A 19,279-nucleotide genomic window follows, 5' to 3' on the forward strand; every position below is an offset into this window, starting at 1 on the left:
AGCTGAGAAGAAGGTATATCCTTTTGCTTTAGGATAGAATGTTCTATAAATATCCGTTAAGTCCATTTGGCTCATGACTTCTCTTAGTCTGTCTACATCACTGTTTAATTTCTGTTTCCATGATCTGTCCATTGATGAGAGTGGGGTGTTGAAATCTCCCACTATTAATGTGTGAGGTGCAATGTGTGTTTTGAGCTTTAGTAAGGTTTCTTTTACGTATGTAGGTGCCCTTGTATTTGGGGCATAGATATTTAGGATTGAGAGTTCATCTTGGTTGATTTTTCCTTTGATGAATATGAAGTGTCCTTCCTTATCTTTTTTGATGACTTTTAGTTGGAAATTGATTTTATTTGATATTAGAATGGCTACTCCAGCTTGCTTCTTCTGACCATTTGCTTGGAAAGTTGTTTTCCAGCCTTTCACTCTGAGGTAGTGTCTGTCTTTGTCTCTGAGGTGTGTTTCCTGTAGGCAGCAGAATGCAGGGTCCTCGTTGCGTATCCAGTTTGTTAATCTATGTCTTTTTATTGGGGAGTTGAGGCCATTGATATTGAGAGATATTAAGGAATAGTGATTATTGCTTCCCGTTATATTCATATTTGATGTGAGGTTATGTTTGTGTGCTTTCATTCTCTTTGTTTTGTTGCCAAGACGATTAGTTTCTTGCTTCTTCTAGGGTATAGCTTGCCTCCTTATGTTGGGCTTTACCATTTATTATCCTTTGTAGTGCTGGATTTGTAGAAAGATATTGTGTAAATTTGGTTTTGTCATGGAATATCTTGGTTTCTCCATCAATGTTAATTGCGAGTTTTGCTGGATACAGTAACCTGGGCTGGCATTTGTGTTCTCTTAGGGTATGTATAACATCAGTCCAGGATCTTCTGGCCTTCATAGTTTCTGGCGAGAAGTCTGGTGTGATTCTGATAGGTCTCCCTTTATATGTTACTTGACCTTTTTCCCTTACTGCTTTCAATATTCTTTCTTTATTTTGTGCGTTTGGTGTTTTGACAATTATGTGACGGGAGGTGTTTCTTTTCTGGTCCAATCTATTTGGAGTTCTTTAGGCTTCCTGTATGTCTATGGGTATCTCTTTTTTTAGGTTAGGGAAGTTTTTTTCTATGATTTTGTTGAAGATATTTACTGGTCCTTTGAGCTGGGAGTCTTCACTCTCTTCTATACCTATTATCCTTAGGTTTGATCTTCTCATTGAGTCCTGGATTTCCTGTATGTTTTGGACCAGTAGCTTTTTCCGCTTTACATTATCTTTGACAGTTGAGTCAATGATTTCTATGGAATCTTCTGCTCCTGAGATTCTCTCTTCCATCTCTTGTATTCTGTTGGTGAAGCTTGTATCTACAGCTCCTTGTCTCTTCTTTTGGTTTTCTATATCCAGGGTTGTTTCCATGTGTTCTTTCTTGATTGCTTCTATTTCCATTTTTAATTCCTTCAACTGTTTGATTGTGTTTTCCTGGAATTCTTTCAGGGATTTTTGCGATTCCTCTCTGTAGGCTTTTACTTGTTTATTAATGTTTTCCTGTGCTTCCCTAAGTGTGTTCAGGTCTTTCCTGAAGTCCTCCAGCATCATGATTAAATATGATTTTGAAACTAGATCTTGCTTTTCTGGTGTGTTTGGATATTCCATGTTTGTTTTGGTGGGAGAATTGGGCTCCGATGATGGCATGTAGTCTTGGTTTCTGTTGCTTGGGTTCCTGCGCTTGCCTCTCGCCATCAGATTATCTCTAGTGTTACTTTGTTCTGCTATTTCTGACAGTGGCTAGACTGTCCTATAAGCCTGTGTGTCAGGAGTGCTGTAGACCTGTTTTCCTCTCTTTCAGTCAGTTATGGGGACAGAGTGTTCTGCTTTCGGGCGTGTAGTTTTTCCTCTCTACAGGTCTTCAGCTGTTCCTGTGGGCCTGTGTCTTGAGTTCACCAGGCAGCTTTCTTGCAGCAGAAAATTTGGTCTTACCTGTGGTCCCGAGGCTCAGGTTTGCTCGTGGGGTGCTGTCCAGGGGCTCTCTGCAGCGGCAGCAACCAGGAAGACCTGTGCCGCCCCTTCCGGGAGCTTCAGTGCACCAGGGTTCCAGATGGTCTTTGGCTTTTTCCTCTGGCGTCCGAGATGTGTGTGCAGGGAGCAGTCTCTTCTGGTTTCCCAGGCTTGTCTGCCTCTCTGAAGGTTTAGCTCTCCCTCCCACGGGATTTGGGTGCAGAGAACTGTTTATCCGGTCTGTTTCCTTCAGGGTCCGGCGGTGTCTCTGGCAGGGGTCCTGCCGCTCCTGGGCCCTCCCCCACGGGAGCCCAGAGGCCTTATACAGTTTCCTCTTGGGCCAGGGATGTGGGCAGGGGTGAGCAGTGTTGGTGGTCTCTTCCGCTCTACAGCCTCAGGAGTGCCCACCTGACCAGGCGGTTGGGTCTCTCTCTCACCGGGTCTTTCAGTTTGTTTTTAAATGTTGTTTTAACATTTACCAGCTTGGATGGTTCTGTTTTCTCTGGCTTTGTTATGAAAAAATGACTATAATTGAGTTCAAATTCCTTACAAATCATTTTTCTTTAGATGTTTTCTGTGTTGTCCAATCACATTAAACAAAGTGAGAGCTATGAAATGGGCTGTGCTTTTCTATATGTGGCTTTCTAACCAGCATCCTATGTGTCTTAATCCAGTCTGCTTTTTATGTAGCTGCTCAAGTGCTTCAGGAGTGGAGTGCCCTGGTATTCAGTATAACTCAGACCCTTAGTCATCAGACTCTGCCGTTTAGCCCTGTATCCCTTCATATCATCACTCTTATTTCCTTCATATTGAATTAGTTTCTTTCTCTAATCATTCAGTGTTTTTAATGCTTATATGGAGTTTTAGATGTTCCTTAATCTGCGGTTGCTTCGAGCCCATGGTGTCTTGAACTATTATCCTGTGGTCAGGAGACATCACTTTGGATGAACTGATTCTGAAAGTCACACCTGTGTTCCATTGTTTAACCCAATGCTCTTAACCACCTTGAGCTACCTGAATACATAGTTTGCTTACACTGCAGTGCCCAGTTTTCCCAACTTAACTGCGATCAATTGAGGGCGATGATTTTGCCTCATGAGTTTCTATGCAGCTCTGTTTATGGAAACCAGTAGATGCTCAGAGGTATTTGGCTGAGGAAAAAGAAGTCCTTTTGGATGCTACATCTAACATTAAAGTTTCAGAGGAATATTGGACCCGTCTCAGTGGAAATTTGAACTATTGTTGTTTTTGACTTATCATGGGGTTTCCCTTGAGCTTTAGCAAGCCAGGCTGAGTAGATTGTCAGGTCTTGCTGTACCTAGAAGAATATTACACAATTTTTCTTCTCTGAAATCTTTTAGAAGAAGTATCATCTATTGTCTGACTCCTGAGACTGGGGAGCCATGATGAAGACCATTTTATTGTTTTAAAAATAAAACCTTAAAGCAGCATTAGGTCAAAGAAGTTGGTTTATGGCTTCTGCAATTACCTTTTTCCTTTAATGCCACTGGCTCTTTCTAGCAGAACATTAACACATTTTCCCCATGGTATTATCCAGAAAAGAGAGAGGGAAATATTAACTTTCCTTAGAAATTCTTTCTTCTTGGCACAGAAAACAGGTATACTGTGCTTTGATGTGTAACTGGGAACTATATTCATTTTAGAGCTTATTTATTATTTTAGAGCTCTGATAAAAAACAGACAAACAAACAAAAACAGACAAAGACAAGTTATAGAACAAAGAGGGTTTTTTGACTTATGGTTCCATAGAGATCAGAGTCTGTCTTAGCAGGGAAGCATGATGACAGCTGAAACAGGAGCCGAAAGCTCACATCTTGAACCACAAGCATGAAGTAGATAGAGAAAGTTGTGACTAGTGTGTGGCTTTTAAACCTCAAAGCCTGTGCCCGGTGGCGTAGTTCCTCCTGAGAGGATGTAACTCCTACATCTACCCAAGTATTCAAACATCTAAGCCTGTGATTCTAATTCAAAGCATCACAGGAATTACGGGCCAAATTAGAAGGACATCCTCTTTGTAAGGCACACACATGTATGCTGCACATTAATGTGTGCATAAATGTATATAGAGGTAGGATTTGGGACATGAAAGTAGGCAATAACGGAGAAAGCAATGTCGCTAAAATAGAGCAACCTACACAGTTGGTCTATAGGGTGTAATAAAGTGACAGGAATGTTTGGTGAAGGCTTGGAAAGATGCCTCGATGGATTAAAACACTTGTCACAAAGGACTGAGAATCTGATTTCAGTCCCAAGGATTCACTTGAAGATGGAAAAAGAGAGCTGACTTCACAAAGTTGTCATCTGATTTCTGTATATGTACTACTGCATTTGCACCCTCCTGCATTACACATACATACAGTAAACAAAATTTATAAAGAAATATTTGATGGAAGGTGCTATTCATTTATTTGGTAAATATTTACTGAACATGTTAAGACGTGGTACTATAACTATGAGCAGGACTGAGGTAGACTTTGACATCCAGGAGCTTCTAGTATGTGTACAAAAGAGTTACATATACAGATAGTTAAATAGGATACAGTGTATAGTTCTGGGTCAACAGGACTCTATGGGAACAATATATATGAGACTGTGCTTAGCTTTGAATGGCTAAGAAAACATGAGTGAATAAAGTGAAATACCTGGAGTTAAGAAGGCAGTAGTTTGGTGTGAGCAGAGATGTTAAATCCCATCTGCAGTTCTTTGCAGTTAACTGTGTACATGGGGTTTCTTCTAGAAATGTGGTGTGCGAGTGAAGTGAGTGAAGTGTGCTCTAATGACAGCACTGAAATAGCAGCCTACATATTCTAGACTTCTGTCAAGTATTTGGCATGCATTGCCTTCTTTATTTCTCGTGGCCTTGTTTCTTTTCTCTTCTGTCTCTAGAGTTGACCTCCTTTTATTTGCTAAGGTTGGAGAGGAAGGGACAACCTGGGTGGAAGATGAGAAAGGGCCATGGGACATGCACCTGGGATGCTAAAGAGGAGCCAGATGATAGCTTACTGTGCCATTTATAGAGTCTCCATTTTAGACTGAAGACAGTATAAAGATACTACAAGTGTGTTTTGTTTTGTTTTGTTTTGTTTTGTTTTGTTTTGTTTTGAGACAATGTCTCATTATATAGTTCCAGCTGGCCTCGAACTTGCTATATAGACCATGCTGGTCTCAAATTCACAGAGATCTACCTGCTGCAGCCTCTCAACATTTTTTAGAAACTACCTATCTGGCTGCAGTATGAAAATCTATCTCAACTAGGCCATAGATAGTAGCGTTATGAGAATATGAGTTGAAAAGAGGAGTGAGTTTGAAATATATGAATCAGAAAAAATTGAGAAAGTGAGTTGTTTGTTTTCCCCACAATCTGTGGCACTTCAGATTCATCGATCTATAAACGGCTGATACTCCAATAGTGTTACCAGTTGTGCAGCCTTACTGTATTAGCTGCCTTGACTGCAATAAAAATAGGTATTTTCTGAAAGGAAAAGACTTTTTAAAGGACTTGACATAAGAAATGTTTTACCCCTTTGTATTCAAAGTTTGCCAGCCAGGAGACTGAAGATAGGATAGACACTACCACCATTGCACACTCAGACTTTTAATTTCAGCCAGGAGATAATGCATCAGATTATACAATGTAAAATGCTTTTTCACAATGCAAATGCTTGGCAGAATGGAGAAAGATGAGAGAGATGTATAGGGAGCTAACTGTTGGCTAGTTTGTTAAATAATCATGCTCATTCATTTGTAACAATTCACTCAACCCTTCAGGGCATCTTAATAACATGGAGAGGGCCAAATGTGTAATTAGCCAAGTCCAGTTTGGCAGATATCCCATGGATATAAGATAGTGTTGGTTTTGCTATTTTCTTAATTGAAAGCATCAGGAAAATACCAGTTAGGTCAGGGCGTTTTTGATTGGAGAGGGAGTGCTAGCACAAATAACCCCAGATTATGTGTCTGTGTTTGAGTTGCTCCCATCTCTCTCATCTTGTGCCCAGCAGTGTGGAAGTACACATGAAGACTGTAAAAGCTTTTTAGTATTTTTCTCCACAGGGTAAAGCCCCAAACAAATCAAGGATTCTCTGTGAAGCTGTAAAAGCTTTTTGACACCATATAATAACTCTTTATTTTGTTTTTTTTTTAAGATTCTTTTATGTGAGTACACTGTTGCTATCTTCAGACAAACAGAAGAGGGCATCAGATCCCATTACAGATGGTTATGAGCCACCATGTGGTTGCTGAGTATTGAACTCAGGACTTTTGGAAAAGCAATCAGTGTTCTTAACTGCTGAGCCATCGCTCTAGCCCAATAATTCTTTATCTCTTCTAGCATCATTGCCTTTCCCTCTCGTTTTACTTACTTGGTCAGCAGTATGGCCTAACTCTCCTGGAGCTGTCTGGTGAATGTGTGCCATATAAGCAAGACTTGTGAAGGCAGGCCCTATGTTTCTATGTTTTCTAGGTGGAAAGTTAAACTTTATTCAAAGTTTGCCAGCCAGGAGACTGAAGATAGGATAGACACTACCACCATTGCACACTCAGCTTTTGCCTTTGTACAGTCTGGCTGTCTAGTACAAGTTTTGAACTATGAAGCATAAGGGAGAAGCATTCAGATGTCTTTCTTTCATCGCTGTTGTTCACATCACCCACACAGGACACAAGCTTTAGTCAGCCATCTGGTTGTGGCTGCTGTAGTATATTTAGCTTCTTTCCTACTCTTTGTCTCCCACTGCCACCCACTGCCACCCCACCTCTGCCTTTTATTTGCTTAGCAGGGCAGGGCAGTGTAACCATAATAAAGCCCCTCGAGGACATTCTAGTCCATGTGTCCTAGTGTGGAAGGACACAGATCTTTCTGAGATCTTTTTGTCTGTGATGAGACCCACAGACTATATCTGCTCTTACAGAATCTTGTAAATTTCTTCATATGAGTGACACGCCTTAACATAACAGTAGTAGTAATTTTAATAAACCATAGTCTGGTGTATATTCTGAAATGAATATTGTCACTAACCCTTTCCTATATTCTGAAATTAAAATTTCACTAACCCAAATATGTCTCCAAAACCATTTGAGAAACATGAAATTTTCACCAGTTCAATAGAATGATAGGCTTCCACACTAAAGGACCAGCCCAGAATAGTAATGGAAAGGTCATGGTCTTCATCAAAACACAATTTTTGCTAATACCATATGCCCTTGTTTCATGGAATTTATATGATCAAGGTAACTTTTATAGGTAACTTTTCCCAGTATCATGTGTAACCTTGCTCATCCTGCACTTCTCCCAGAGAGTTCAAATAAGATATGTAGTCTTAATTGTGTGTACAAGCTGTCAGGAGTATTGCAGGAACCATTAGGCCAATGTTTTATTATATGCAACACAGTCATTAAAACTAAACAAGATTTACTACTCTATTGAAAGGCAGAAAAGAAGTCCAATAGCAAGCAACACAGCTTTACTGGCATCTTCTGCCCAGTGCTCTCCTATTTTAGAGTTTTGTGTTCCATGTTTGGAACAGATTTGGAGGGAAGCTCCATGTTTTTCTCATCTGCTAATATATTGAATGAAAGGTAGATAGGACATTTTTATTTCCCTCAATAAAATGACAGAAATTACTATCCTTGATGTTTTAGGCACTTTTAAAAGATTTTCATGACGACTAGTTTAGTGTTCATAAAATCCTGAAGGATGAATTCTATTATAACAGGAGAGGAACCCCAAATATCTAACCTGGAAATATCATTGAGTTCAGTGAGGGAGACAAAGGGTTATTGGAACAGACACTCATTCAGTATTTCTAGACTTCACAAATACCAAAGAAAAATAGCAAAATGCTGAGGTTACAAGACAGGACACATCAGCCATTACAGTATTTTGAGTACTTGGGCTGTCTGAGTTCTTCATAATAGGAAAATATAGTACCCTTGTCCTCAACTGCACAGGGAGTAAGTAGATAATGGGTAAAATTATATGTACAGTAAACAGGTCGAGATTTTTTGAACTTGACCTGTTGGCAAGAGGAAAAGATACTCAAGAGTGATATGGTGGCCAGCAAAAAATGTGGTATGTCTCAAGCTCTATTAGAGGACCTACACTGAGATTTTGAGCAAGGGTGTTTTTAGTAGCTATGTTGCTGAATTTAAAAACAAAATTGAGAAATACTTCTCTCAGTATTTCAAAAGATCATCACTCCCTTATCATATGTTAATGTGTATCCATGTTCTCTCTTCTGGAAAGAAATTGCTTAAATTGCCCAGAAACGCATGAATGGCAGAAGTGAGTTTTCAACTTTTAGAATTACCCCAAGTCCTGCTTTCCCTGCAATTTTCTTTTCTTTTCTTTTCTTTTCTTTTCTTTTTTATTGGATATTTTTTATTTGCATTTCAATTTCAAATGTTATTCCCTTTCCTCATTTCCCAGACATAAGCCCCCTATCCCATCCCCCTCCCCTTCTTCTATAAGGGTGTTCCCCCTCCCCACCCACCCCTCTTCCTGCTCCCTGACATTCCCCTACACTGGGGGTCCAACTTTGGCGAACAAAGGGCTTCCCCTTCCACTGGTGCCCCAACAAGGCTATTCTCTGCTGCATACGCATTTGGAGCCCTGGGTCAGTTTATGTATAGTGTTTGGGTAGTGGTTTACTCCCTGAGAGTTCTGGTTGGTTGGCATTGTTGGTCTGATGGGGTCTCAAGCCCCTTCAGTTCTTTCAATCCTTTCTCTAATTCCTCCAGAGGGGGTCTCATTCTCAGTTCAGTGGTTTGCTGCTAACATTCGTCTCTATGTATGACATGCGCTGGCTGTGCCTCTCAGGAGAGATCTATATCCGCTTCCTGTCAGCATGTCTTGTGATCTCTGGATTGTATCTTGGGTAATTCAAGATTTGGGGCTAATATCCACTTATCAATGAGTGCATACCATGTGTGTTTTTCTGTGATTGGGTTACTGCACTCAGGATGATCTTTTCTAGTTCCATACATTTGTCTATGAATTTCATGAAGTCATTGTTTTTGATAGCTGAGTAATATTCCATTGTGTAGATGTACCACATTTTCTGTATCCATTCCTCTGTTGATGGTCATCTGGGTTCTTTCCAGCTTCTGACTATTATAAATAAGGCTGCTATGAACATAGTGGAGCATGTGTCTAAAGATAGCATTTTCAACAAATGGTGCTGGTTCAACTGGAGGTCAACATGTAGAAGAATGCAAATCGATCCAATCTTATCACCCTGTACAAAGCTTAAGTCCAAGTGAATCAAGGACCTCCACATCAAACCAGACACACTCAAACTAATAGAATAAAAAGTTGGGAAGAGTCTTGATCACATTGGCACTGGGGAAATTTTCCTGAACAAAACACCAATGGCTTATGCTCTAAGATCAAGAACTGACAAATGGGATCTCATAAAACTCCAAAGCTTTTGTAAAGCAAAAGACACTGTCATTAGGACAAAACAGCAACCAACAGATTGAGAAAAGATCTTTCCAACCCTACATCTGATAGAGGGCTAATGTCAAATATATACAAAGAACTCAAGAAGTTAGACCGCAGGGAGACAAATAACCCTATTAAAAAATGGGGTTCAGAGCTAAACAAAGAATTCACAGCTGAGGAATGCCAAATGGCTGAGAAACACCTAAAGAAATGTTCAACATCTTTAGTCATAAGGGAAATGCAAATCAAAACAACCCTGAGATTCCACCTCACACCAGTGAGAATGGCTAAGATCAAAAACTCAGATGACAGCAGATGCTGGCGAGGATGCGGAGAAAGAGGAACACTCCTCCATTGTTGGTGGGATTGCAGACTGGTACAACCATTCTGGAAATCAGTCTGGAGGTTCCTCAAAAAATGGGACATTGCACTACCTGAGGACCCAGCTCTACCTCTCCTGGGCATATACCCAAAAGATGCTCCCTGCAACTTGCTTCAGAGAAAACTGAGTTCCCAAGACACCCAGGCAGCTAAATTGAACATACTTTATTGAAAAGGTACTCAATTCTGACCAGACTCTTATTTAAAAAACAAAAGCAAATTTAATTTCTGGTTTTTCTCTTTTTAAAAAAGTAAGGCAGTCTGGTAAAATGAGTTAGTATACTTTACATTGACTATTGAAGGAAAACTCATTCCCTACCCACATTTATCTGTCTTTACTGCATATGCAGTGACAGAAGCACAAGAACTTGTGTCTCCAGGCTTCCAACTTGGTGCTCTTTGGCTCACACTGCCATTCTCAAGTATTTACATAAAAGGTATTACTTAGGTATTACTTAGGTAATATTTTGATCCTATGCTTGGATTAGAGGTTTTCTGAGATGATTGTTGGCCATCCATGCTCCTGCTGGGAAGGCATTAGAAAGCTTTGATCAAAGTTGAGTAGATTTTTCATGAAGCATACTTAATTTTTCTGCTGGATGTTTTTCTAATTCTAATGTTTTATCTAATAAAAGACAGCAGGACGAGGGCTGATTCATATGGAAGTTATATTCTGTGACTTGAGCATTTTCTATCAAATTAGACAATTTTTTTAGGTGATACAAATCAAGTGATAGTCTTTAGAAATTTCTGGGTACATTTAATATATACAACATGATGTTTTAAGATGCACATAGCAAAAAGATTACTTATAGTGAAGCAAATTAATTATTGCTATTACTCTTGCAACAAAACCACAAAGAAATGGGTACCATATGATGAAGAGTTTCCCCTCTTTCCATTTTCCTTCCTTCCTTTCTGGCAATTCTAGATGGAACCCAGTTCTCATTCCTGATGATTTTCTTTCTTTTTTTTTTCTTTTCTTTTTTTCGGAGCTGGGGACCGACTGATGATTTTCTTTTAAGGCAACTTTAGAATCATTGTCGTCCTCATGTTAATATCAACTAATATAACTTTATGCAAACACTAATGAGCAGAAGCCTTTTTTGTGTCTAATTCTTCATTCAGTTTGTCTGTCAGAAGCACTGTTCTTCACCCCTCTCTGCATTTGGTATTTTCAGATTCTGAATGGCTTGAGACTTTTGCATAAGTCGGTTCACTTTTCCAGAGTACTCCTTCTGTGGGAGTTTAGGTTGTGGCTATCAAGAAAGTCTTTGGGGCTGGGGAGAAGGCTCAGCGGTTAAGAGCACCGACTGCTCTTCCTGAGGTCCCAAGTTCAATTCCCAGAAACTACATGGTTCACAACATCTGTAATGAGATCTGATGCCCTCGTCTGGTGTGTCTGAAGACAGCTACGGTGCGCTCATAAAATACATTAAATAAATACATATTTTTTTAAAAAGAAATTCTACTTTGTTTATGTTAGATGGTAATTATGAGTCATCTTTAAGCCACACTAGACTGGTAAATAGAAAAGCCGTTTATATCCCTGGTAATTTATGTGTTTAGCAGAGATTTATTAGGTTTATGCCACGTACCATGAGGTGTTTCCACCAACCCGACTTCTGTTAGTCATACTAGAAGGTAGGTTCTAGTCATGATTCAGATTCTGAACATCTGAGCTGCTTCAGAAAGATGAGTTCTCGTCTCTAGCAGAGTTTAAATGGAAGTTCTTGACTGAAAAGAGTGGCTTTGGGAGGAGATCCAACATCTATATTAACTGGTCCTATAACTTCAGTTATTAGGCTTGGTAGTAACATCTCATTGCTTTCTTGGATTCCATAGCATAACCTGTGACATTGTTTTGAATGTTTCCAAATAATCTTTCTCCAAATTATTTCCAAATTGTCCATCTTTTCTCTTGCAGGAGAAAATGCAGAAGTTTCCATGGATGTTTCCCTGGGTTACCGTGATGATATGTTTTCTGAGTGGACTGAAATGGCGCACGAAAGAGTACCACGTAAACTCAGATGCACTTTCACATCCCCCAAGGTAGGGCACCTTTACTGCTGAGTTGACAATGTTGGATTCGTGGCATGGAGTACTTGATGTTCCATCAGGGACAGAATTTTTTATTTTCTTTTTTCTTGATTTTTCTTTATTTATTCTTTCTTTTTTAAAAATTAAAGGAGAGGCTAGACTTTCCACTGAAAGGGTTTTGATTATACTTTTTCGCATCTGTTGTCTTCATCTTAGTTGCTCTTGAAGCAACCTGTATAGGATCAAGCAAATTTGATCCAAAACTGTTCTTTTAAAACTTTGCCTTTGCCTGTAATTCTAAGGGAAAAATTAACAATGAGAATAGCAGATGGTAGCCTCCAAATACCATGCCCAGCATAAATAGTCTTATATTTTGAATGTAAATTAAAAGTATGTTTTGGACTAAAACATATGTGGCCTCAATTCCAGGCTCTGTCACTAACTCTGTAATCACAGTCATGTTTTATAATTTCTCTATTCTTTTCTTCTGGAAAATGGAAAGATGTGTGTATAGTGACATTGGGTAATTTTTTTTGGTTGATTGGTTGGCTGGTTTTTTTGTTTTATGTTTTGTTTATTTGTTTGTTTTTAGTAAGAGCCAGAGGAACTAATGACCATGTGTCTATGGCTTTATAATTTAACATCGTCTCTTACACATGTTTGTGAGTGAAATGCAGCGTTACCAAGATGACACCTGAACAAAAAGTGTCAACCATGTCTCTCATAGACAAACTATATCCCACATAAAAGCACCTGCTGCAGTTGGTTTTCTTTCATTATACAAATATGGTCTGAGGACCAAGGACATCAGTTTGAATTGCAAGCTTATGTGAAATATAGATTCCCGGGCCACACATAAAACCCATTATTTTCTGAAAATGTATAAATAAATTGTAAATAATAAAAGTTTATTTGGTTCATAGTTGTAGAGTCTAACAGTCTACAAGCATGACCCTGGAATCTGTTTAGGTCTTTTGTACTATACTAAAACATGGATAGGAGGGCAATCAGATCCTCGTTGGAGAGGAGATGGAACAAAAGTGGGCTTTCACATAGCAAAAACAATTCTCTTGACAACTAGTCCATGTCTACAATGAGAGTACTAATTATTTCATGAGAGCGAAATGCTCCTGACCTAATCATGATAACAACTAAATTTTAACATTAGTATTAAGAGGGAAATCCAAGCCATAATAACTGCTGATTCAAATCATAGGAGATAAAACCAAAGACTTTATTTTGGTTTACTGTGAAGCACTCCTCTCAGAACGAACAAAACTTAAAAAGCCCCACTCCGGGCCCTTTCTTTGCTGACAATCTAAACATAGAGCTCTCTCACATACAGCCTTGGAGAATTGTTTCAGATGGGCACTTGAAGGTAATTTATAGGTAAAAATTATATAGATCTATAATCTAGGGGAAATGGGAAGATAAATAATTGACATTTCCGATTTATTTTTATGAAATTGAGGAAGTTTTCCTTCTATATGTGATGCAAGCTCACAGAAGAAAAGCCTGGTTAAACATAAGTTACAGGGCTTTTGGATATAGACAATTTTCTCCTCCTCTAGAGAAGTCATTTTTCACTTTCCTTCCACGTTAGGCGTTATGTATGCCTGCAACTGCTTCTCAAGGACAGGCACTTAATTATCTTTAGGATGTGTTGATCTCCTTTTGGAAAGAAATTAAACCTTGAAAGGTGTGAAGAAAATGAACCATCAAATCTATACATTTTGATTATGATAAAGTTTAATCTTGATTATGAAGATTAAATGAGAAATTGCTTTAAAGCTCTTTAGTCTCTAGTGGATTGTGAAGTCAAGGAAAAAATAAAGTCGAGTTACTGCCTGCTGTAATTTGCCCTAATTATTCAGTCTTGTACTAGAGCTAGGGGAGGACAGGAAGGGTGGGAGGAAGGGAAAGGAGAGAGGAAAGGCAGGTGGGAAACAGAAAGGGAGAAAATAAGAATATCATTTTTTTAAGTGCCATAAATACTGGTAGAGGCAGAAATTTAAAAATAAAACCTCAAGCATGGTTGAGTGGTGTACATACTTTTATGCAGGCAAATACTCAATACATATAAATACAAATAAACACATACTTTTAAAAAAAGAATAAAGGAAGGAGGGTTGGAGGAAAGAAGGCAGCAAGCAAGCAAACCCTTCAGTACTTAACTGTATGTGGTGAATTTGACACTAATCCTGCCAGATAGCTTATAGTTTATATTCATTGATTTCTAAAGATTTTTATTTCTAGACCTATTTGCAAGTAAAGGAGAAAAAAGGAGCTCAGGGCCAGAAGGACTATTTATATAGAAAGAATCATCCAATAGATGCCCATAATTTGAGAAGAAATCAGAACTCTCTACATGGAATTATTTTACTTCCAAAATCATATATGACACCCCTAATCAACTGGCAGCATCTGGCAAGAGCATTCACTCCTTAAAAGATATGTTTTTATGACTTATTACTGATGTCTGCCTGGACTAGGAAGGGACTGACTAGTAATGTCTGACGAGGCAAGGAAAGAAAGAAGAAACTAGAAGTGCATGAACTGTTGGCCAGTTTTATTGCACCTACTCTCGAGTCTCCTGTCTCCAATACAAATGTGTATTCACTGTACACACACACACACACTCACACACACACACACACTCACACACTCACACACACACACACACTCACACACACACACATACACACACACACACACACACATACACACACACACACATCTTTGGATATGGTTAGCTTTGATGAATGTGTGTGTGCATGTTTATTTGCAACTTTTAAAATACACTAAAATAGTTACCACTACAGAAAACAGAGCAACTAAATACCTCTCCCCCAAAAACAACTATGTATTTTGTAATACAAATACTACTGGTCAGTCACTGTGGTGCATACTGTCATGTCAGGACTTTCCCAACCAGGGCAGTTTTTTTTTTTTACTCAAAATAGATTATTTTCATACAATATATTTTTCTTTTTTTCGTTTTTCTTCTTTTTCTTTTTTCTTTCTTTTTTCTTTTTCTTTTTTTTAAATTGGATATTTTATTTATTTACATTTCAAATGCTATCCCCTTTCCCAGTTTCCCCTCCACAAACTCCCCTCCCGAGCCCCTCCCTCTGCTTCTACGAGGATGTTTCCCCCACCCACCCACTCCCACTTCACTGCCCAAGCATCCCCTACACTGGAGGCATCGAGGCTTCCCAGAATCAAGGGCTTCCCCTCCAACTGATGCCAGATAAGGCCATCCTCTACTACATGCAGCTGGAGCCATGGATCCCTCCATGTGTACTCTTTGGTTGGCGGTTTAGTCCCTAGGTGCTTTGGGGGTGTCTGGTTGGTTGATATTGTAGTTCTTCCTATGGTGGTACAAACCTTCTCAGCTCCTTCAGTCCTTCCCATAACTCCTCCACTGGGGTCCCAGTGCTCACTCCTATGGTTGGCTGCAAGCACCACATCTGTACTGGTCAGTCTCTGCCAGATGCTCTCAGGAGACAGCTGTAAGAGGCTCCTGTCAGCAAGCACTTATTGGCATCAGCAATGGTGTCTGGGTTTGGTGGTTACATATGGGATGAATCCCCAGATGGGGCAGTCTCTGGATGACTCTCCCTCAGTCTCTGCTCCACACTTTGTCTCTATATTTTTCTCCTGTGAATATTTTGGTCTTCCTTCTTCTTGAGCTTCATGAATCTGTGAGTTATATCTTGGGTATTCCAAGCTTTTTGCCTAATATCCACTTATCAATGAGTGCATACCATGTGTGTTCTTTTGTGACTGGGTTACCTCACTCAGGATAATATTTTCCAGTTCCAACCATTTGCCTAAGAATTTCATAAAGTCATTGTTTTTGATAGCTGAGTAATATTCCATTGTTAGATGTACCACATCTTCTGTATCCATTCCTCTGTTGAAGGACATCTGGGTTCTTTCCAGCTTCTGGCTATTATAAATAAGGCTGCTATGAACATAGTGGAGCACGTGTCTTTTTATATGTTGGGGCATCTTGTGGTATATGCCCAAGAGAGGTATAGCTGGGTCCTCAGGTAGTTCAATGTCCAATTTTCTGAGGAACCTCCAGACTGATTTCCAGAATGGTTGTACCACTCTGAAATCCCACCAACAATGGAGGAGTGTTCCTCTTTCTCTACATCCTCAGCAGCATCTGCTGTCACCTGAGTTTTTGATCTTGGCCATTTTGACTGGTATGAGATAAAAATTTCAGACTCATTTTGATTTGCTTTATTTTTTTTTTACATTTTTTTTATTAACTTGAGTATTTCTTATATAGATTTCGAGTGTTATTCCCTTTCCCGGTATCCGGGCAAACATCCCCCTCCCCCCTCCCCTTCCTTATGGGTGTTCCCCTCCCAACCCTCCCCCCATTGCCGCCCTCCCTCCACCAGTCTAGTTCACTGGGGGTTCAGTCTTAGCAGGACCCAGGGCTTCCCCTTCCACTGGTGCTCTTACTAGGATATTCATTGCTACCTATGAGGTCAGAGTCCAGGGTCAGTCCATGTATAGTCTTTAGGTAGTGGCTTAGTCCCTGGAAGCTCTGGTTGCTTGGCATTGTTGTACATATGGGGTCTCGAGCCCCTTCAAGCTCTTCCAGTTCTTTCTCTGATTCCTTCAACGGGGGTCCTATTCTCAGTTCAGTGGTTTGCTGCTGGCATTCGCCTCTGTATTTGCTATATTCTGGCTGTGTCTCTCAGGAGCGATCTACATCCGGCTCCTGTCGGTCTGCACTTCTTTGCTTCATCCATCTTGTCTAATTGGGTGGCTGTATATGTATGGGTCACATGTGGGGCAGGCTCTGAATGGGTGTTCCTTCAGTCTCTGTTTTAATCTTTGCCTCTCTCTTCCCTGCCAAGGGTATTCTTGTTCCCCTTTTAAAGAAGGAGTGAAGCATTCACATTTTGATCATCCGTCTTGAGTTTCATTTGTTCTAGGCATCTAGGGTAATTCAAGCATTTGGGCTAATAGCCACTTATCAATGAGTGCATACCATGTATGTCTTTCTGTGATTGGGTTAGCTCACTCAGGATGATATTTTCCAGTTCCAACCATTTGCCTACGAATTTCATAAAGTCGTTGTTTTTGATAGCTGAGTAATATTCCATTGTGTAGATGTACCACATTTTCTGTATCCATTCCTCTGTTGAAGGGCATCTGGGTTCTTTCCAGCTTCTGGCTATTATAAATAAGGCTGCAATGAACATAGTGGAGCACGTGTCTTTTTTATATGTTGGGGCATCTTTTGGGTATATGCCCAAGAGAGGTATAGCTGGATCCTCAGGCAGTTCAATGTCCAATTTTCTGAGGATCCTCCAGACTGATTTCCAGAATGGTTGTACCAGTCTGCAATTCCACCAACAATGGAGGAGTGTTCCTCTTTCTCCACATCCTCGCCAGCATCTGTTGTCCCCTGAGTTTTTGATCTTAGCCATTCTCACTGGTGTGAGGTGAAATCTCAGGGTTGTTTTGATTTGCATTTCCCTTATGACTAAAGATGTTGAACATTTCTTTAGGTGTTTCTCAGCCATTCGGCATTCCTCAGCTGTGAATTCTTTGTTTAGCTCTGAACCCCATTTTTAATAGGGTTATTTGTTTCCCTGTGGTCTAACTTCTTGAGATCATTGTATATTTTGGATATAAGGCCTCTATCTGTTGTAGGATTGGTAAAGATCTTTTCCCAATCTGTTGGTTGCCGTTTTGTCCTAACCACAGTGTCCTTTGCCTTCAGAAGCTTTGCAGTTTTATGAGATCCCATTTGTCGATTCTTGATCTTAGAGCATAAGCCATTGGTGTTTTGTTCAGGAAATTTTTTCCAGTGCCCATGTGTTCCAGATGCTTCCCTAGTTTTTCTTCTATTAGTTTGAGTGTGTCTGGTTTGATGTGGAGGTCCTTGATCCACTTGGACTTAAGCTTTGTACAGGGTGATAAGCATGGATCGATCTGCATTCTTCTACATGTTGACCTCCAGTTGAACCAGCACCATTTGCTGAAAATGCTTTTTTCCATTGGATGGTTTTGGCTCCTTTGTCAAAAATCAAGTGACCATAGGTGTGTGGGTTCATTTCTGGGTCTTCAATTCTATTCCATTGGTCTATCTGCCTGTCTCTGTACCAATACCATGCAGTTTTTATCACTATTGCTCTGTAATACTGCTTGAGTTCAGGGATAGTGATTCCCCCTGAAGTCCTTTTATTGTTGAGGATAGCTTTAGCTATCCTGGGTTTTTTGTTATTCCAGATGAATTTGCAAATTGTTCTGTCTAACTCTTTGAAGAATTGGATTGGTATTTTGATGGGGATTGCATTGAATCTGTAGATTGCTTTTGGTAAAATGGCCATTTTTACTATATTAATCCTGTCAATCCATGAGCATGGGAGATCTTTCCATCTTCTGAGGTCTTCTTCAATTTCCTTCTTCAGTGTCTTGAAGTTCTTATTGTACAGATCTTTTACTTGCTTTGTTAAAGTCACACCGAGGTACTTTATATTATTTGGGTCTATTATGAAGGGTGTCGTTTCCCTAATTTCTTTCTCGGCTTGTTTCTCTTTTGTATAGAGGAAGGCAACTGATTTATTTGAGTTAATTTTGTACCCAGCCACTTTGCTGAAGTTGTTTATCAGCTTTAGTAGTTCTCTGGTGGAACTTTTGGGATCACTTAAATATACTATCATATCATCTGCAAATAGTGATAGTTTGACTTCTTCTTTTCCGATCTGTATCCCCTTGACCTCCTTTTGTTGTCTGGCTAGAACTTCAAGAACTATATTGAATAAGTAGGGAGAGAGTGGGCAGCCTTGTCTAGTCCCTGATTTTAGTGGGATTGCTTCAAGTTTCTCTCCATTTAGTTTAATGTTTGCAACTGGTTTGCTGTATATGGCTTTTACTATGTTCAGGTATGGGCCTTGAATTCCTATTCTTTCCAGGACTTTTATCATGAAGGGGTGTTGAATATTGTCAAATGCTTTCTCAGCGTCTAATGAAATGATCATGTGGTTTTGTTCTTTCAGTTTGTTTATATAATGGATCACGTTGATGGTTTTCTGTATATTAAACCATCCTTGCATGCCTGGGATGAAGCCTACTTGGTCATGGTGGATGATTGTTCTGATGTGCTCTTGGATTCGGTTTGCCAGAATTTTGTTGAGTATTTTTGCGTCGATATTCATAAGGGAAATTGGTCTGAAATTTTCTTTCTTTGTTGGTTTGTTGTGTGGTTTAGGTATAAGCATAATTATGGTGTCAAAGAACTAATTGGGTAGTGTTCCCTCTGTTTCTATTTTGTGGAATAGTTTCAAGAGTATTGACACTAGGTCTTCTATGAGGGTCTGATATAATTCTGCACTCAACCCATCTGGTCCTGGGCTTTTCTTGTTTAGGAGACTTTTAATGACTGC

At 39.6% G+C, this 19,279-nt stretch overlaps 1 protein-coding gene across 4 annotated transcripts in view; it reads left to right on the forward strand.

The window, feature by feature from the left end:
• The window catches only part of Wls (Wnt ligand secretion mediator), a 123,174-nt gene that overhangs the window by 65,692 nt on the left and 38,203 nt on the right, over positions 1 to 19,279 (forward strand). For all 4 annotated transcript variants that reach the window (XM_087628142.1, XM_087628137.1, NM_199408.3 and 1 more), the window contains 1 exon segment: positions 11,749 to 11,873. In XM_087628142.1, coding sequence (XP_087484268.1) covers positions 11,749 to 11,873 — 125 coding nt within the window.

The sequence above is a fragment of the Rattus norvegicus genome, chromosome 2, assembly GCF_021556685.1.
Source record: "Rattus norvegicus strain SHRSP/BbbUtx chromosome 2, alternate assembly SHRSP_T2T, whole genome shotgun sequence".
Classification (NCBI taxonomy): domain Eukaryota; kingdom Metazoa; phylum Chordata; class Mammalia; order Rodentia; family Muridae; genus Rattus; species Rattus norvegicus.